Source organism: Notothenia rossii (assembly GCF_949606895.1).
Source record: "Notothenia rossii genome assembly, chromosome: 5".
NCBI lineage: Eukaryota > Metazoa > Chordata > Actinopteri > Perciformes > Nototheniidae > Notothenia > Notothenia rossii.
Genome location: NC_136903.1, coordinates 19,743,086 through 19,764,140, shown reverse-complemented (window position 1 = coordinate 19,764,140; position 21,055 = coordinate 19,743,086). Strand labels below are relative to the sequence as shown.

The 21,055-nt window shown below is 39.5% G+C and overlaps 3 protein-coding genes across 5 annotated transcripts; 2 read left to right on the top strand and 1 right to left on the bottom strand.

Annotated features, from left to right (window-relative positions):
- The first annotated feature begins 89 nt into the window (after positions 1 to 89).
- bend7 (BEN domain containing 7) lies at positions 90 to 4,422 on the top strand. 3 transcript variants are annotated; one of them, XM_079684615.1, is made up of 10 exons: positions 90 to 474; positions 1,004 to 1,081; positions 1,157 to 1,510; positions 1,761 to 1,880; positions 1,960 to 2,312; positions 2,847 to 2,954; positions 3,138 to 3,255; positions 3,361 to 3,474; positions 3,596 to 3,637; positions 4,205 to 4,422. In XM_079684615.1, the coding sequence occupies exons 1-10, from the start codon at positions 411 to 413 to the stop codon at positions 4,261 to 4,263; spliced, it is 1,410 nt and encodes a 469-aa protein (XP_079540741.1). In that variant the 5' UTR covers positions 90 to 410; the 3' UTR covers positions 4,264 to 4,422. The 3 variants fall into 3 exon arrangements, with proteins under 3 accessions (XP_079540741.1, XP_079540740.1, XP_079540742.1); XM_079684614.1 differs by having other exon boundaries at positions 1,001 to 1,081; XM_079684616.1 differs by having other exon boundaries at positions 91 to 474; positions 1,764 to 1,880.
- Positions 4,423 to 5,680: 1,258 nt separating this feature from the next.
- Positions 5,681 to 12,777, top strand: sephs1 (selenophosphate synthetase 1). The gene is made up of 10 exons (XM_079683237.1): positions 5,681 to 5,808; positions 7,367 to 7,489; positions 7,613 to 7,709; positions 7,894 to 7,997; positions 8,183 to 8,290; positions 8,507 to 8,661; positions 8,748 to 8,838; positions 8,935 to 9,034; positions 10,653 to 10,865; positions 11,518 to 12,777. The coding sequence occupies exons 2-10, from the start codon at positions 7,394 to 7,396 to the stop codon at positions 11,730 to 11,732; spliced, it is 1,179 nt and encodes a 392-aa protein (XP_079539363.1). The 5' UTR covers positions 5,681 to 5,808; positions 7,367 to 7,393; the 3' UTR covers positions 11,733 to 12,777.
- Positions 12,778 to 13,103: 326 nt separating this feature from the next.
- On the bottom strand, positions 13,104 to 21,030 carry cpt1b (carnitine palmitoyltransferase 1B (muscle)). The gene is made up of 19 exons (XM_079682803.1): positions 20,853 to 21,030; positions 19,559 to 19,715; positions 19,235 to 19,374; positions 18,852 to 19,023; positions 18,569 to 18,670; positions 18,058 to 18,195; positions 17,893 to 17,970; positions 17,272 to 17,379; positions 17,077 to 17,161; positions 16,560 to 16,755; positions 15,775 to 15,960; positions 15,590 to 15,695; positions 15,393 to 15,509; positions 15,123 to 15,287; positions 14,891 to 15,025; positions 14,254 to 14,406; positions 14,020 to 14,133; positions 13,649 to 13,741; positions 13,104 to 13,549 (listed from the first exon to the last, which is right to left on the bottom strand). The coding sequence occupies exons 2-19, from the start codon at positions 19,697 to 19,699 to the stop codon at positions 13,415 to 13,417; spliced, it is 2,364 nt and encodes a 787-aa protein (XP_079538929.1). The 5' UTR covers positions 19,700 to 19,715; positions 20,853 to 21,030; the 3' UTR covers positions 13,104 to 13,414.
- Between the last annotated feature and the right edge of the window lie 25 nt (positions 21,031 to 21,055).

Genomic DNA, 21,055 nt, shown 5'->3' with positions numbered 1-21,055 from the left:
GTCTGGAGTACTTTTTGCTTTTGCTCAAATGTGAGACCATTGTTTGGATACCACAGTGGCAAATGTGTGAGTCGACCTTTTAGATGAGAACATACCATCAGGTGGCGCAAAGGGATATGTGACGAAATTTTAATATTAAAGTAATTAATTTATTTACATGGCGAAAGGGAAGAGACATCATCCTTGTTGGGAGCGGGGATAGATCAGGCAGTGGCATTGATCAGTTCCATTTAAGCTTAATAAGATGAAAATGTGCCGACGGCAGGATCTGTAGTGCAGCCTGAGGAGGAATTTAACTGATTAAGAAGGCAGACAGACAGAGATTCCGCTGAGTGTATCATCTGATTTTGGTTTTCTGAAGAGCGATTTTCGTCTGCACGACTAACCCAAGACTATATCCCCCCCTGACAATGGAGTTTGGGGAAAGGAAGAGGAGAAGGAAGTCACAGAGCTTTAAACTGGTCACGGATGAAGGTAGGCTGATAAATGAATGCAAGACCTTGCAAGACGCGCGTCTGTGTCTGGCTGTTTGTCTGGCGCTGTTTGCCAGCAGAGACTCTGTCAACAAAAGATATGGCCATGACAATGTCTGTTGTCTCTGCCACGTTAACAGCTAACTCTAACGATTTCATTATTACATGTAAAAACATTTTTTGGCTCAGTCCCACAATAGATCCACTAAAACGTTAATTAAATGAATTATTAAACATGTAGCTGCAACCTGTTAAGTCCAGCATGTTGGGCATTCTGAATATACAGCATGCAGCTCAAATTGTTCCCTTTCTGCTGAAGCTATTGCGCTCCAGGCCACCTCTCCTGGCTACAATTCTACATTCTGCCTACAGGTGGTGATTTCTGGTTGTGGGGGGGGGGGAGGGGGGAGGGGCTTCTGTTGACATCATCAGCCTGCAAAAGCTTAATTATGACATTGCAAATGGCCACAGCATTATTCTGCATCTATCTGTCACACATGGCATGTTAAGTTTTCATTTCATTGAAGCAGGCAGTGCCCCTTCAATAATGATGAATTCCAACTGCAAAGATGTCAATGGAGAGTCTAAGGATGCTGCTGTGAATGATGGTATGTACCGTTTTAAGGATTCATTTCTATAATGTATCATGGCAGATCTAAATTCCTACATCTTTCTCTATGCAGTGTGGCGGAAGGATAAAGGAGTGGAAATCAAGAGGCAAATCACAGGAATGATGAGGCTCCTGAGTGATAAGACAGGCAGGGTGTATCAGCGTGTGGTGACGGAGCAGGACAGCTTAACAAAGGAGCCCCAGGATAGGAATCTGACTTGGGTACATCAGCTTGCACCTTCATCTCTTGTATCAGAGGACCACCAGAGCAACAGCTGGAACTCTGCGGGTGACCCAACTCCTCCACCTTCATCCATTTCCACCTCCATCATCAACGGTCCAGGCTGTGGGCAGTACAGCACACGCTCTAAGGCCCTGAGGAGCCTGAACAACACCAAGGATCTGATCAAAACAAATGAAGCTAACGGTAGGGTACCAGAGCAGGTTTGAAGAGTAGAAAAACCAACAATGACATCTTTATACTCAAAGAAAAAAATATGCTCATAGATAAGAGGAGATAGATTATTGCTAGACACTGCACACATTTTTTATTGTACAGGTACAACAAATTACAGAGGTATTTGTGTGAGAGACAAACACTTTTATTCATTTGTGAAAGCAAATTGCACCCGTATGTGTATGCATGTTAGACATTCACTAACCAAATGTCTTTTCAGCAGATGTAATCCCTCCTGCTGCGCCAGAGACCCCCTGCTGTAAGTGTAACTGTAAGGGCACCTTGCAGGCTATTTTGCAGGAAATGCGTGCCATGAGGAGGCTGATGCAGACTCAAAAAGGTCAGTGGATAAACACAAACACTCACACACCGTGGGAAAGTGAGAAAGAAAAATTAAATGTGCTACCGTCTTTTTCTAGGATCCTTGGAAAGACAGGAAGAGGCAGCATCACCATGCCAACCTCGTCTGGTACCAGGCCCTGCTCCTCGCTGTAGGCCGCGCAAGAGAAGGCCAATCTATAAAGTGGCACCACTTACTGTGTGTAGTACTAGGAGAGCGGCTCTTGCCCCTCTCGAGGCTTCACCACTTATAGCTGCACCTGCAGAATCTGGAAAGAGGGAGGAATGTGAGAAAGATCAAGGCTCATCTACACCAAACAGCCATCCCACATCCTCTGCTCTTTCTGTGCTGCCACCTCAAAACAACCCAGTTATTGTCAACAACAGACACAATACTCTCCTGAACAAACTCAGGGAGCCTCACTTGTCAGAGGTAATATTTACGTTAGCATAATTAAATGCACTTGTTTTCTGAGCCTAAATAGTATCTCTTGTTTACTGCACTCCCACAGAAAAGCCACTCTGAATGCCCCGATAATGCACTAGGTGTGGTCTTTATACTATGTGTTCAAATCAAATACGTTTTTTCTTTTTTTACCTCAACCTCAACTAGAATTGGCATGTGGAAATACAAGTGTTGAATTTATATATTCAACACATAATATATTACATAATGCTGCCTTAAAGTGTTTCCGTATTATTTAGAAAGCTAATGCAATTGTTTGTTTAATATGAATTTGTTTCCAAGGTTGACCTTTGTGTTCCAAGACCTTTTTGTATTTCAAATGATATTTTTTGGAATGTATAAGATGTTTATTTGCTCCAAACATCCTTATGTTTGGAGAAAACTTAATTGTATTGCCCTCAGTTTGTGAGTTCTCTATTTTTCTTCCAATACTAGATTTGTGTTATGTTTGTCTTAATTTTCCCATAATACTTCACAGTAAGTGTGATTTGATTCTTTTAGTCCGAGGTGCGTCTTGCGGAGGATTATGACGTGTATATCTCAAAGGCTCAGCTTGACTCCATTCTGGTCAACTATACACGCTCTGGCAGCCTGCTGTTCCGGAAACTGGTTTGCATCAATATGTTTTTAAGAGCCAATTCACTGCCCTTTTATTGTTATCAGCTTTGCAGTCACTAGATACTTACATTAGATTTTTAACAGCAACAACAAATATCTTATAATTGACTTTACTAATGAGCTATAAGATCACAAAAGGCTCGACAGTGTTCTAACATGGAGTTTTGTGTTCAGGTGTGTGCCTTCTTTGACGATACTACGCTGGCTAACTCCTTGCCAAATGGTAAAAGGAAGAGAGGGCTCAATGATAACCGTAAGGGCTTGGACCAGAACATTGTGGGCGCCATTAAAGGTGAGACACAAAATAATTAATCAGTCTTGTTTAACCAATGCACAACAATAGTGATACATTGAAATATGAATAAAACATTCACACAGTTGTGTAAACTCTGCCCAGTGTTTACAGAGAAATACTGTACAGAACACAGAATAGAAAAGTTGCCTGGTCCACGAGACTGGGTTCAGATCCTTCAAGATCAGATCAAACTTGCCAGGAGGAGGCTGAAGAGAGGTACAGTTAAGCATGCAGCTAAATTCATAAATTAGTATAGGTTAATTACAAAATGACCACTGACAGACGAGGCCTTGTTCGAGTGTTTGAGATTAATCTTGTTTATCCTTTGTCTATTCAGATGCAGCAGAAGCAGAAGAAATCTTAAATGGACCTGCCACATGTATGAACCCTACAAATGAAATATTCACACACACACACACACACACACACACACACACACACACACACACACACACACACACACACACACACACACACACACACACACACACACACACACACACACACACACACACACACACACACACACACACACACACACACACACACACACACACACACACACACACACACACACACACACAAACAGTGCACAGACTTTTTATATGTCCAGGATATCACATTTCCATCCGCCCTGAGCAATCAGTATTCTTACCTCTCCCCACTTCCCTTTCCACTGAAAACACACACACAAACTTGTGTTGCTGGCTTGCCTATTTTCACGATGTTGCTGTGACATTATTCTCACCTGGTTTCCCAAAATGGCAGCTAAATACTTTGAGACTATGCACCTTATCCCCTTTTTCACCTTATTATATCTATGCCACAATAGTATTTCTCTTTCTGCTGACTTTCAGACCAATACAAAATCCCCCAAATGCAAATTCAAGCTTTTGCTCTGTTGATATTTTATATATTGAACATTACTTTCTTCCTTCTTTTATAGGCTGTGACTATAACAAGCCCGCAAGTGTTGAGGGGCCAGTGGTGGACAAGACTGGTTGATGTAAGGGCTGCCACAATGGCCTTACAGAAGATTTGTTGAATGTCTTTATTACTTATCTACCTTGGTGCATTTTGCAACTTTAGATATTTTCTTTGCAACTGCTGTATGTTATGGATGTAAAGGGGAAAGAGACAAAAGGACCAAAATAACACGTGCAAGATTATTTAAAAGGACTCTCCCACACACACACACACACACACACACACACACACACACACACCCACACACACACACACACACACACACACACACACACACACACACACACACACACACACACACACACACACACACACACACACACACACACACACACACACACACACACACACAATCCAGGAATGTGGGCCAATATACACTGAACTACACGATTGTTAAAAAGATTCCTATCATGTTCATGTTTAGAAGTGACTTGATGTTTTCATTACAGGCTACAGCTTTTACGTAGTTCTCACATGTCATTAATAGTAGTCACACGTTTAAAACCAAACGAAGAAGGCCAATTGTAACCGTATAATTAATATGCACAAATGATTTATGGGAAGTTTTCCATTGTGGATTGTGCCTTAAGTGACTAGTACTTCACTTGGTGTTATGTGCAGTGAAGTGTCAACATTAATTACAAACATACATCCAAAGATATATGTAATGGGCAATTTTGCAAATTAAAAATAAGTTGGTAAGCTAGAACTGGTTTAAAATATTAAATGTATAATATTATATGAATAGTATTTTTATTTTTTATTTTAGTTATTAGAATTGTTAGGCTATGCATATATATATATATATATATATATATATATATATATATATATATATATATATATATATATATTGTGCTTGTTGTTAATATTGTAATGAAGTAACATTTTTATTTCATTTTCAATCACTGTGCATATTAAATGAATAGTTGTTTCCAACATTAAATGTTTCCCTGGCCATTTTGTCCTGTTTTCGTTTTTAATATTCTAGAATTAGAAGTAGAAAATAACAACAGAAGAAATTCAAGTGCTTAAATCAATATGAACATATATGTTACCAATGTTAAGAAACTGTAACAGAATACAACATACAATTATATTAAATATCGTTCATAATGTAAGGTTATAAGCCCCAGCCTTTGTTAAATACCTATATTCCAGCCAGTCAATGTTATGTTGTTCTGGGTGCAATTGGAGGGAAAACAGTAAATTAAAGGTACACTCCATTGTAGAGATTTTGTTGCCAGACTTCCCAGATCATTAAAGGGGATGTTAAAGCCGCCGCTGTTCATGCAGAGGACCCTTTGAGATCTGGTGAGTTTCCTCTCTATATTGTAAACCATATATTGTTTTATAAAGATATACGTGCTCAAAAAAGTATATTAATTCAAATATACGTCATTGTACGTGATTACCTATTTTTTTTGTCATCTAGTTGTGAGTAAGAAGAAAGAAATGTCTCACTTTCCGTCAGGCATTCTCCAACGACGCCCGATTCTGGCCCCAATGCATTCTGGTGCCGTCCCCGCTCTTCTGTCGGGATCCACCGCTAACGTGAAGCTGGTAAGGATAAACTGGACACAGCAATTAAAGGGGAAATGTTGCAAGAATATAACTCCGCTTTGGTCCTAATATCGCATTTAAAGCCATTGTAAACACTTATATTGCAACATATCATTACAAACGTTGCACAGGTTGCATGTTTAGTGCTGTTTTATTGATACGAACACTGATGTTGCACACATCGCATGGCGATGGACAGGAAAGGGTTAATTTTTTCCGCCGCCGACATTTTTATTCGGCGCTCTACGGCAACTTTTCAATTTACATGTGATCGAGCTGGCACTATGTTACACAACTATGTGTCCCATTTAGTCGTTAGCCTTTACGATGTGTGTTTTTAAATGCAGTTCAGCTCGTACACTCAGAAACTCGGTGTTCTTTGTTGCACAGTGCTGCTCATCACCTCATGCATTGACCAGCCTTTGCAAGCGAAAGCTAGCATGGCAACGGAAACTGCATTTTCAGAAAAACAAACAAGCGTAAAAAGATATAGCTGTCACAATCAGCACATATGTCTTAAAGTTCAGAGCCCTGTTGCTAATAATATGGCATTCGTTTCACCGAGTATTGTAAGATTGATCGGCAATGATATTATTATAGTGCCGCAGGGTTGAATGAACTTAGCAGCATTTTGTCTCTTGAACACTCCCACTGTGTACAATCCGAGGCCCCTTACAGCAGGTTAAACAACCACCAACTATTTGGTTATAATTAACCAAATAACCCTGTCAGGTGGCTGAGCTTGAACTATTTTCATGTTATTCTGGGTCATTCAAGCATTTATTTTTATTTCACTGTGAATCTGTGAGCACGCTCATTGTGGAGTTTTAAAATGTTATTTCGTACAAAACTGACGAATTAAATGTTTTTCCATTGATGTCTGTCAACATCAATGTAATTTTACTCCAAACATAGATGTGTCTGGGTAATGTTATTCTGTTCTCTACAATAGACTTTCAATATAATTGTTTGTAGTTGTAACTAAGGTGTAACTTGGAGTTATTAAATGTTAATTTGGCTTTGCCGTTATTTATGACTCTGGGACAAATTTATCCGCAGGGATTTTGTTAACTGTTTATTATCAGCTACTCAATTGTGAGAATGTGCTGCTTTTCTTTGTATTCTAGAATTAAAAACTGAATATATTTTATGTTTTTGACTGTTTGTCAAAGAGATGCACAATATTGGATTCATGCCGATATTGTTCAACTCATTTTGGCCGATGGCTATCCATGCATAATTCTTAGATATTCTTGGCGACCCTAAATATGACAGCACTCAGCCCTTTGACTCATAAGGGTAGGATTCATTGCAGTGCTGGAGATTTTCCAGAAGCTTATTGGTCTTTTGTCATATTTCACTCAAAAAGATGCACAAAAGACAACATTTGATAATAATATCAGAGGGCATTGCAGTGTGGTGAATGAATTTATATTTCATTTATGTGTTTAATTATAGACATTTAACAAGATTTTCTTCTAGCCAATTGCAACATTCAAAAAGTGTTTCCTATAACCTATATGTTGTTGTTTTGTCCTGGTCATTGATTTGGTTGTAGTGGTGAAGACCCAGAGCTTCTACAGACATGTCGGTGAGGGAGTCCTTTAACCCGGAGAGCTATGAGCTGGACAAGAACTTCCGGCTCACGCGCTTCGCTGAGCTCAAGGGCACAGGCTGCAAGGTTAGCTCTCCTTATGAACATCTGCGGATGCATTACTGTCTTTGTATAATTATCCAACTGAATAAGAACATCTGATTCAACATTGTATGATAACAACATGGTGGTTATTGTCTTTGGTCACAGGTGCCCCAAGATGTTTTACAGAAATTGCTAGAAAATCTACAGGAGAACCACTATCAAGAAGATGAACAGTTCCTGGGGGCAGTTATGCCCCGATTAGGTAATAAGGATCTTCATATAGCACGATGATAACAAATGATTTAAGTTACAAATTGCTTACAATAACATTTGAATATCTGTTTAAAGACCAGCAGTCAATTTCAAACTAACTGCTCTTTAATCAGGATTTTGTTGGTACAGAATCAGAACAATATATCACATAGTGAACTCTTTTATTTGTCAAGGCATAGGCATGGACACCTGTGTGATCCCCCTCAGACATGGTGGCCTTTCCCTGGTCCAAACAACAGATTACATCTACCCCATTGTGGATGACCCCTACATGATGGTATGGATCTCTTCTGTTATGGATATTACTAATGCCATTGTGGTATTATTACATACACCTATGTGACAACTTGAAAGATGCCACTGTTATATTTCTGTGTCTGTCTACTTTTATACGCTGTACTGGAGGCCTACTTTACACAACAACCCTAGATGTGCTTCGTTAATATTATTTCTATTTTGTAGGGAAGAATTGCCTGTGCCAATGTTCTAAGTGACCTTTATGCCATGGGAGTGACAGAGTGTGACAACATGTTGATGCTTCTGGGGGTCAGCAACAAAATGTCAGAGAAGGTAAGAAGCATCTCCGTTAATGCATTCACTTTTGGATCTAGTTTCTGGTCAATAACTGTGAAGAACCAATTGTGTAATAGTAAATAAAATGCAATACCGCTTATACAACATGTTATTACAGTAAACTGTTACTTTATAACATGTTTCAATATGTAATTACATGTTTTTCCAATGTGCTCCCTGTCTGTGCTCTGAATTTATTTTCTTTCTTTACAGGAGAGAGACAAAGTCATGCCGCTGGTCATCCAGGGCTTTAAGGATGCATCAGAGGAGGCGGGCACATCAGTAACAGGAGGACAGACGGTGCTCAACCCCTGGGTGGTGTTGGGAGGAGTTGCAACAACAGTCTGCCAACCCAACGAATTCATCATGTAGGATTTGAGTTGCTACTACATATATTTTCTTATTTATGTATAATGCATAATTTAGTTGTAATGTATATATTTGATTTTCTCAGGCCAGACAATGCAGTGCCAGGAGACGTGTTGGTGTTGACCAAGCCACTCGGAACACAAGTGGCGGTTGCAGTACACCAGTGGCTAGATATTGTAAGTCAAAATGCTCAATCATCAATCCCTTTTGCTGTACAATTCTTGTTTTTAGCATGCAAACCAACACAATTGACGTGTTTTTTTTACTCTCAGCCTGAAAAGTGGAACAAGATCAAGCTGGTGGTAACCCAGGAGGATGTAGAGCTAGCCTACCATGAAGCCATGATGAACATGGCTCGGCTCAACAGGACAGGTAAAACCTCTAAGAATGTGTCCACATTTTTGAATTGCTGTAATACTCCCCTTTAAAAAATAAATAAAAATTAATCATTATTTTTCTGTTAATTATTTAGTTAAGCTGGGCCTCAGTAGCGTAGGCAGATATCAAAGAGTGGGTGGGCACAAAAACATTAGGTGGGCCAAACATACTTAATATGTCCTAAAACGTATGTTAACTGAAATAAGCCAACTATACTTGCCCGATTGCAAAAAAGTTTATTCAGACGAGCCACATATTAGAAGTCATGTTACAGGCACACAACACCAGCACAGTATAACATGGCACGGCTGCAAAAACACACAGCTGCCAACCGAATCAACAATAAAGCATGGATACACAGAGCGGTACCGACATTCTCATTCACGTTTATTACAAAATAAATCTAGCAGTAGGCTACTGGAACGGCGGCCACATAAACACACACAGACGCGCACACACATTGCGTAAAGTCCAATTGCAAAACTATCAAAAACAATAACTACCAAATTTACATTTTACCTGTAATTAATAATGAAATATACTATTACAGTCCAAATACCATTGATCGTCACGGCAGGAGTCGACGAGGCTTAGTGTTGAACACTGAAATAATGTCCATTTTGTCAAGCTAGTTTACCAAAAGGCTACTGATTCCGGACAACAATGCATAGCGCATGCTTACTGGATGAAATCGGAGCGCCGCTCGCGCCCGTTGATTGGATTGGCGGGAGTGAGTGGCACCTGCCATTCAAAATAAATTGATTATTGTTAGGGAAATAATTGTCCTAGCCTCCTAGATATGACGTGCATGACCAACCCTGACGTCTGTTATGTCCTTTAAGAAGATAGGCTGCTTCAGCCATAATGTTGTTGTTCCCATTCTGTGACCGGGCAACCCTAGGTCACAGATGGTTTATTGTTGTGGGTGCACTGGGACACTTCCTTCTTTGTGTTTTTGGACTCCAAGGTGTAAAATCTTCGAGGCCATAAGTATTGGACGCAAGTGACTCAGTGTTCCCAACTGTTTAGGCTATCTTCTCAAAATATGTATATATAAGTATTGAAAGTCAGACAATGTACAAAATGCTACATTCACTGCCTGCTTTGACAGATTTTCCAGATAATTGTTCAGCCTTTTGGTGGGTGGGCCCAGGCCCACTCATAGCTACGCGTATGGCCTCTCACTACTCCATCAGCGGTGTGTCATATAAAAACAGTGAATTAGGGACCTTCTTTGTGAACAGCACTATCCTCTGCAGTAACTGCTGTATTGCACCGACTGTGGCTAAGAAGTCTTTGCTAAAAAACCCAAACATAAAGAAAAAAACCCAGTATTGGATCACCTATTCATGGTTACAACACATGCAATATATACTATATATATATATATATATTGCATGTGTTATTTATATATATATAAATAATCGTTATTTGTTTTTATTTCAAAACAACACACATTTGGCCAGTCTTTGGCATAACACAATAGTTAATGTTTCTGCGTCACACTCACTAATCTTCAATAACGAAAACGGAGTTGTGGATCCCCCTAATATCAACCAACAAATCAAATTAGTTCATCAAAATGTCATCTATCTCTCTTTTCTCTTTGTAGCGGCTGGTCTCATGCACACCTTCAATGCTCACGCCGCCACCGACATCACAGGTTTTGGCATCCTTGGCCACGCTCAGACGTTGGCACGGCAACAACGAAGTGAAGTGTCATTTGTCATCCACAACCTCCCGGTGCTTGCCAAGATGGCCGCAGTGTCCAAAGCCTGTGGGAACATGTTTGGACTCATGCATGGCACCTGCCCTGAAACATCTGGTATGTGTCTTAACCGTTTTACATTTTGCCTCACAAAGGGCTTCACAGGACGCACCAACATATCAAAACATCAATATAAGACTGATGTATATTCACAATTTTCTACGGTCATAATTTGCTAAGGCAGTCTAATCAGAAAAAGATGAGATTGACTAACTTGTACAACATGGAGAGAGACAACAGGCCATGATATAAAAAAGAAATCCATAAATATTTCAAGCAGAAAGAAGCAGAAATGTCATAGTAATTGTATGTTGAAGTTGGACTGAAGGTAATTTGTAAGCTATACTTACTTTGGTTTTTGTTTAAGAGAGAGGAAGAAGTGAGTGGCCTGGGAATGGTTTAAAAATGAACACCTATTTTTGAAACATTTGTAAAACAACAACATTCATAGTTTTAAGCTACTTTTTTCGCAGTAAGATTACAGTAATTCTGGTATACAATATGTTCAAGTGGGATCTAGTGAAAATAAAACAAGCCTGGACTGAGAATTGAGCCTTGAGGCCACAAAGAGGATCCCAAAAAGATGATAAAATCACTTAATAACAACATTCAGAAACATAGCATAAGACTCTCACACTCACAAGCATCAATACACATTGAAATCTCTGTCGGAGACCCTTGTGACTGAAACAATGTCGTTCCTTTATAGGAGGCCTGCTCATCTGTCTACCTCGAGAACAGGCTGCTCGTTTCTGTGCTGAGATCAAATCCCCAAAATACGGCGAGGGCCACCAAGCGTGGATCATAGGAATTGTAGAGAAAGGAAATCGCACTGCTCGCATCATTGACAAGCCACGGATCATAGAGGTGGCCCCACAAGCAGCCACGCAGAATGTCAACCCGACTCCTGGAGCAACTTCGTAATCCTCCTGTGCCGCATCATAGACCCGAACCGCTGAGCGTTTTTAGACACGCTAACTACAAAACCATCCTAGAGTGTTTAAATATATACACAAAATAGTATGTACACAGAAAAGACTGGGTTGGTGTGCGTCTACATGAAAAACAGCCCCACACAGTGGCCAATGGGGCATGTCATCACCCAGTGGACTCAACCTGCAGTATCCCCATGCTAAACATACGTAAGATTAGAGCATACTTAAACATCCATTTGCCTTTTGTGTCTGTTGCATTCTTTTTCGTTAAATGTGTGTGATTGGCAAGCAGGCTCTGATAAGAGAATGATGTTGATGAAGACAATGATGTGATAGAGATTCATTTTGAATCCTAGGAAGTCTGGTGTTCGTTGCCTCTTGGGGTCTTTAAAGTTGCTCTCATCATACAAGCGGACTGTGGGATGGTGTTTTTTTTTTGTCCATTCACTTTGTACAGTTATAAAGCCTACTTTTACTTCATTGCTGTAACTGATGCCTTGAAAAAAACAGAGTGTGACCAGAATGGATTGTTTTTTATTACTTTGACTTTTTGTATTGTCCCCACCTAAACTAATAAATATTCAAATAGAAGATGGTTTGTTTTTGCCTGTACTAAGGGCTGCCCTCATGACTTTCACATTTATGACATGTGAAGAAATCTGCATACCCCTCAGGAGATTAAGCTTTCACCATATGTATAAACAAAATGTCATCGTATTGAAGGTAATATGGTATGGTGTATAGAGTTGCAATATGTTTTCACACACTTATAAAACTGTAAAAGTCAGTCTTACTGTGAGTGTGTTGCCTTTTTTCAAGATCTGGTGCATTTAGTTTTGCTTGCTTTAAGTTGTGGTGAGCAATCTGATTTACTGTCATGAAGCTCCCAGCTGATCAAAGTCCAGATCTATTTAGTTTCTCCGAAATAGCCTGGATGAATCTGGAAGACCCCTGTAAATGTTCATATGGATACCAGGGGAAACATTGACCCCAATCACACATCTTAAAATAAACTTCTCTTATAATAGATTGTTTTTCTGTGTCTGTTCTGATGTTTTAAAGTGCTTATATGGTTTTAAATGTGTAAAGAATGGAACATAATTCTCACTAACAAGTATGATAAATGCAATTTTAGTGATTTGCTTTTCTACCTTTTGATTGCACCAAAGCCTCTGAAGTTGAGCTACTACAGTATATGTAACAGATGTATAATGATCTTTAATACTTTAATCAAATATTACAACTGAAAATTAACAGCAATTAATAAATACTAATATTAAATGATGTATAGTAGTACATTCTTTTTAGCAGATATATTTAAAAGTGTAATATGCACAAACAAGAGACCATACAACAAGTGTAATTTATACTTCGATTTATTAAATAACATGAGCTTTATATACAGATTTTGGCATTAACTGACAAAAGGGAGTGAGAACCAATCATTGCAAAACAATTCCAATATTAAGGATAAAATATTTCAATAAGTTAGTGAAGTAAAAACTATTCATTTAGTCTGACTTAGTGCAATGACCAGCTCCTGTGTGACCCACCAGGAAAGCAAACACATCATAAAGGCAACCCATCACTACATTTTGTTTTGTTTCTTTGAAGGAAGAATGGAAGAGGTTGTATGCAAGCCACATCCAGCATGCCTCTTTACAGAGTCTGTTATTTATGCTTTCTCCCATTTTCCATCTGTATTTGCTTTGCCTGCTCCACCATCTTCTTATCATTTTCTGACTTGAAAAGGGCTTGGATGTCCAGCATGGCCTTGCCAATATGCTGACCAAACCGGAATGAGTCCTGGAGGCGACCACAGAGAGAGACAGAGGGAGAGAGAGATGGTATAAATGACAGACAGATGGATCTATAATATGCATCGCTATAATTGTCTGCTCTTACTGTGTCAGGGCTGGAGAATTTGCTGGAGATGTGGAATGTGATGAGGTTTTCCCCAACAATTATATAAGATACACCATACCCGTCATCGGCCACCTGGTGGAAGACAATATATGTTGTTATATTACATTACATTTGATTTGGCAGACGCTTTTATCCAAAGCAATAAGTGCATTCAACCAGGAGGGTACAGAGTAACAAGAATCATGTAGGTACATTAGTTTGAACTATGCCGAACTATTCGAAGTGCTAGTACATTAGCTTCAACAAAGCCAAACCATTTAAATATTACTGCACAAACTGCTGCAGTACTTAGACGGCTAGGTGAAAACATTAGCACATGTTCATCTTTACAACATAACAATGAAACTCACAGGGCCAAATCCACCACCGGCACCCACATATTTAGGGAACTTGTTGATGTCGACTAAATTGAGCTGCTGTTGTGGAGTCTGGCTAGTAGACAACTTCCAGGGCTCTGAAAGCACCTAGAAGAAAATACACAATATGTTACAGCAGTTAAAAAAAGGAGAATAATTGTGATAGGTATGTTGAATGAAAAATAGTCGAGAAACTAATCAAATGATAGGGATGATAACAGTTCTAACCTTGGTAAGGAATGGCGAGTCGATACCAAGGTATTTGGACACTATGTAGAGACAGAAGAGATGGCGGTCGATACCAGAGCCAGTCATGGCCAGACGATACATGTTTTGATGCTTATCTGCTGCTTTCCGAAAAAGAGCGAGTCTCTGGGCATTCTGATTACAAAAGCAAAAAGGCACAAAATAGTCAGACCTGTACATTGAGGTAAGATCACAATGACCGTATTTCTATTGATGCAGCTGTTAAAGTAACCCTGGCAGAATATCAGTGAGTTCAGAGTCCAGGGCACCAACACCCAGAGACACATTGCCTCTGGGTCCAGGTGACCCAGGTCCTTAGCAGCACAAAGCGACACCTCACAGCATGCCCTTTCAAATTGTGTCCACACCAGGTCGCTGATTGCGAATTTGGATGCCTTGTAACACATATGGCACCAGATATGTCCAAAGTCTAATTATTTGCTTTTTTTTTTAAAGTGTTAACTGCACTATAGGATTTATTTTCTTAATTCCTGCTGGTCATTTCTATGAATCCACTACTTATAATACACATTGTTGTTCCCACAGAATCTATCTCAACAGATCCTTTTGGTTTGAAGTGGTTTGTTTCTAATGAAATGTTTCTGTGTTTAATGCTTACTGTTGCACCTGCATCCTCCATGGCTCTGACAAAGGCAACAGCTTCAGAAGTGCAGGAGCGAACCGTCTCTGTCCGACCGTCTCTGAACATACGAGTCATTGATGACTCATACGTCAGACAGAACACTCTCTGGTCCTAAACAGAAGATGGATTAAAGACATTTAGTGACGGATCAAACTGTCAAAGAGAAAAGTGAGCAATGATGATTTTAAAATGGCGACGGCAGCCATACCCTGAACTGTGCCAGCTGCAAGGCCAGCTGTATAAAGGCATCAGGGCTGCACCTGCACTTCTTGATCAGTCCTTTTCCGAATTCAGTAAACAGATAGCCATGAAAGTCCACGTCATCAGCTATCTGCTTGGCTGACAGGTATGAAGTCTCAATGGCATCCTGGCACTAAGAGAGGGTAGACTGTGATAAAAATGCAGCTAATGCAGCAAACACAAACAAATGCAAATCAAACAGGTCAATGCTACTAAAATATTAAGAGCTCTGTTTTACCTCCTTTGGAATCTGCCACTGAAGTCGAGTGGGATTTGGCAGGCCTTTGTTCACATCCCCTTTACAGTGTCCCTCCTCTGTGTAGCCAAGATGGAAGCAGTCTGTTGCAAGGACATACTACACAGACAAGAAATGGTGAAAGGAGATACCCACTAACTTTGAATAATTTTTAAAAACAGTTCCAGCAGACATTATACCTCCCACATATGTCCAACAATTGGTGCATCGGCCCAAGAGTGTTCAGCATTTATGCCCATTTTTCCGTTTGGATACGAGATTAAGGTGAAGGACTTGTCAAACCACCTGCAAAGAAAAACGTTTTTTAGGGAAACAAAGCACTACAATCAAATAGCAGAGGCCTTCAACTGACTTGTCTGCCTACCTGTCATAGCATTTTCCATGAAGCAGCGATTTGGCGTAACTGTCAAGCGACTTGGTCTTTGTGGGGTCATAACCCTGCGCCTCGTCATCTAGCGTCAGGAAGAAGGCAGCGGACTCAATGGCGTCCAGGGAAGCTTTGTTTCCTCCCTGGCTGAAATATTTATTTCGAGCCCGAGCCCATGGAACTCTATTGGGGAATGTCAGAGTAAGAGTCTCATTTTGTGTGTTAATAATACTCTTTCTTTGTATAGAACCTCTCATGCTTGACACAGCCCAAAGTGCTTTACAGAGTATGACAGAAAAATGACAATAACAAATGAGGAACATAATTAAAATATGTAAAAACAATAAAACAGGAACAGTGATACTATTAAAAGTTATAAGCCAAATCAAAAAGATAGGTCTTTAATTTACTTTTTTCCAATTGAGGTTGCCGTTCTAAGATCAAATGGGAACAGAAAGCAGCCTCCCCAGTTTTCTTGTAATCAGAATCAGAATAAGAATCAGAATACAATAAATTAGTCCCACAGAGGGGAAATGTACGTTGTTACAGCAGAAAAAGAGCCAAAGACAGCTTAAAGTTACATAGGTTACATATGTTACATTTATTACATGCATTAAAAAGTACAAAGTTAAACAAATGTATAATTTTAAAAAATGTAATGCACTCTAGGTACTTTTCAAAGCGAAACATTGGAGGATCTGAGTGTCCTTGCAGGTTGATCAAATGAGACAGTCACTTAATGAGCATGTGTCCTGAGCATGTGTGTATGTGTGATTTTATACCTGTTCCCTGCAGTCAGGGCTGCTAATTTGAGTTCTCCTGGCAGAGGTTCTGAAGTATCATTGAGGATCCTTAGAAACTGTGTCTCAAGTTCACTGGGTAAGAGGTGGCGCCCTCCAGTGTACAGCCACACTTGGAAGAAACGGCCCTTGTGGTAGACAACCAGGTGCTTACGGTCAGTCAGGTGCTGCACAATATCTGAGGGGAGGGCCAACAAGAAGAGGAGGATGTGAGGACACCAAGGGGAACAGTAAGGGGGGAAGTTGCAGATAGCATTAGATTGATAGATGTTTTCTTACAGTAGTTGTTAGAGGGTAAATCAGACTAGACTTGTGGCTGAAAACTTTGAGCCAGTCACACTTATGTTCATACCTCAGTTCTTAATGACAAAGCAGGTATTTAAACATGCTAAGACATCAAGTTTCAACCCAGTTTTGCGACTATGATTTTGAGTGTTGATGGTGAATGTTGAGTATTGTATTTGTCCTTTAAACTGTACAGGCCTGACCAGTTGTTTACCTGTTTCTATCCCAGGGATGCGGGTGGTGTTAAATATCCTTTCCATCTGAGTGGAACACATAGGTACGGTCCCTAAAGCCCTCAGCTAAGGAAAAAAGGGATAATGAAATAGTCGCAGGTTCAATGTCTTACCATAGTTGGTTTCAATTGGGTTAGATTGATGGCAGAAGAAGTCAAAGTCATGGCAAACCTTACCGGCTCATGTTCACCACGCTCCAGTTTGCGTCTGTATTGCAGCATGGCATGAACCACATTCCCCGCTCGAGCAGCCTGTCGATGTGTTGGGGTCACGTACAATAGGTCCTAATGCATTCAGCACAAAGACAAATATAAATCACAAAAACAGACATTTACTCCAAACATTGCAATCTGTTATATTTAGATTTATAATAATAATAATAATAATAATAATAATAATAATAATAATGGCACAAACAGATATCAGGTCCTCAAGCTGAAACACATTTGTTGTTGTTCCTATAATAAAATATATGTATATATATATATATATATATATATACGTATATACATATTTGTATAAATATTTTTATATATCTTTGTTATTGTATTCGGGATTGTGGGAAACGGTATTTCGATCTCTCTGTCTGTACACACAAACTGAAAGATTGACAATAAAGTTGACTTTCACTTTGACTTCAATAGGCCCTACCTTTGAGGATTTTCTGAATTACCTTGCCACTGCTGTTTTCAGAATGCACACTGCTACTTCCACATGATGATGATGATAATGATGATGATGATGATACAATAACCTTACTAACGCATTGCACTGGCATAACAGACTGAGACTCTTACCATTATATAGAAGTTACTGTTCACCATGATAGGACTTCTGCTTCTAAGGTAAATGTACTCCTCCCACCAATCACTGACCTATAAAAGATGACACTTTATTAATCTATATCAATATGATTTAGTTGATTTTAGTAACACTGTTGTTTCATTTTAAATACTACTCACATAATTTGTCCCCCACCAGGATTTGAGGATTAGGTATCTCTGTAGCTGGGCTGCTAAGGAATCTTTAAAGTCATTGGCCAACGTCTCCATCTGGTTGTACTGCTCACTGTCCAGCAGAGAGCGCACTGATTCCAGGTACTGTGGGAAAGCATGGGGGGTGTTATCAGGACATACAAATACATAATATCTGAAAGACATCTACATGTGCAGGAAGGGAGCAAAGATTATGTATTTTCTCTAACAAGCTGCATTAATCAAAGTGTTGCAAAAGGCTTCATTGGGTTGGTTTAGGTTATGAGCTAGATAGGTTTAAATGTAGGTTATTGTTGTTGCTTAGTCAAAATGTTACTTAGAGATGTGATATTGGGTGTGAGGTTATCGAGGGTGACATGGAAAATGGTGATGTTGGATATCACTTAATGACATTCATTTATTGTGTCCATGTTATCCATTTCAAGAAGCCACATGTGTGTTTGTGGTTATGTGTGGTTTGTAATGTGTAATTTCTCACCCTGTGAATTGTATCATCCACACTGGGCACAGGGAGCTTGGGTAAGGAGGCCTGGAAACTGTAGAGCAGCGGCCTGCGCCCAGAGAACATCTTCACCAGGCTCTGATAACAGACAAGCAACACCAACAACATCATACATATACTTTGTGTAAAGGATGACCCTCTGTAACAGCAACATATAACAACAATCAACTATACACTCTGCACTCATTGAGGAAAACAAAGCTTTATGGTGTACTGGTACCCTGACAAATTAAAGTGAAAGACATAAAAACAAACATACCAGCCACATTTTAGTAGATTTGCTCATTCTTCCATGGGATTCAAAGATCCATCCATGGTAGGAGAGTAGAGCTTTGAGAGTGTATCTCAGGAGGTAGATGAGGAACAGCCACAGTCCAGTGGCAAACAGGATGGCACTCAGCACAGTTCGGGTCTGCACCGACATACAATGTCTGTTCGGAAAAGGAACAACACTCCCTTTTGTTAGGAAGTTATGAAATCGAACAGTAAAATGAAAAAATGACTTTGTTTATGAGTAGCTGATTCACTGCAGAGCTCATCAAAGAAAACCTCCAGGTGCATTAGAGTTATTTAATGCTGAACCAAAACACTTAAGGACAAAAGGAAGAAGAAGAAGAATACTGGCTGAAGGAGATTTCTGACCTGTGTGGTAGGTTTTCCTTGAGGGTGTCAATCATCCCCAGAGAGGGGTCGAAGGGGATGTACAAGGAGCTCATCATGGCGATGACAACTATCAGCCAACTGGAGGGACTGGCAGGATAGACGCCAGCCAAAACACCATTCTGTGAAAGAAAAGCAACAAGATTTGATATCAGCACAATATTCATTTCAGAAGATTAATGAATGAGTGAAAATGCAAATCTACTCAAAATGCATTCAGAGGATTTTAATGCCACACTCTAAAGTCTGTTTGTTATTTAATGACTCCACATTTTTTAACACTGATAATCAAAGGTGTGAATATACCTTGAATTGAATGGCTCGCTTTTTCCATGCGGTCACTCCAGACAAGTAGATGTTTTTGATGACCTCTTTACTCAGTTTAAGGTCCAGACCATCCGGGCGCACAGTGAACTGGAAACCCACCGCCTGATGGGCCTCAGCCATCTCTGAATAGAAGCGACTAAAATGGAAATCAGAAGGAAGCTTTTTATGTCATCTGGATTCAAACTGGTAAAAATAAGCAACAATGATAAGGACTATAAAGTTCAGTGGTACGTTTGATCACTTCATCCCTTATGTTAAAAGATGTTTACCTTATCCATATGGTTCAAATTAAAATGCATGCATTATCAATATGTATGGACTCTCCCAAGATTTCAATATCTTTATTCCATATTTTCTACTATTTTAGATCGCTGAATATCGATTCCCTGTGGATAAAGATTCTGCAGCAAAGGTCCTAATTTCTTATAGAGTTATTCATCAATTTTACAATCCTTTGGAATTTCCTTTAATGTTATTATTAAGTTGTTTGTTTAACTAATTAAAACATCAAGGGTAAAATAAAACTGGTAGACTCCAACAGATCTGGCTCACAGTGGAGACGTTATTTGAAAGAACATTGCGTCTGTAGTGTTTGCTCAAAACGTGATAGGGAAGGCAACTGATATGGAAACTCTTTAAAGCACTATGAACAAAAATGTATACATATATATGTGAACTGTAAAGTTATGTTCATGTCTTTTAAATGGAGTGCCCTTGTTGAATTATGAACACAAATATGTGGATTTCATAAAGCACTTCTTTTAATGGCCAGTATGACTAGGATTTCTTTTTCCATGTCATGTGACTAAACAGTCACCAAGTGGGACAAAGTTCAATGGCCAGATATAGCAGTACTTTCCGGCTGAGCATGCGCAACACCTCAGATGGGTATGAAAATATAAACACTGAGTACCTCCAACAGATGAATGCTAAACCCTTTAGTATTACAGAACACTGTGCAAATATATGAGAACATGTGGAGGTCAGCATTAATTTGTACTGTTTAACAAATGAAAATGAGTGAACATGCAATTGTCGGCACTTGACTTCCCCAATATGAGTTTCACCTGTCTGTTGGTTTACAGACATAGTTTATACAGATTAAAAAAGAAAACACTCAAATATTTAAATGATTCAGTATTTTCATCCCTTTTAGACTTGTATGGAATTTAACCATGGAGTTTACGAAATCAAATAGGAAAACCTAAACAGTTAACACAACTAACTGCATGGCTAACTAAATAAGTATTATAACTAAAGACTCATACTTTACCTATGTCAGAACAGTGAGTATAATAATCCAGTGAGGCAGATGAAAGCTGGGACCTTGGGTTGCGTCAGTGGGCCAGTGAAATTCCTCTGTACTCTTGTGTGCTCTGTTTGACTCCAGTGCCCTTCATTTAGCTTTCCTCAGGTAGTGAGATCAGAGCTGCAGTCTCCTGTACTTTCCTGCCCTCCCTCTCTCCCTCCCCTTCC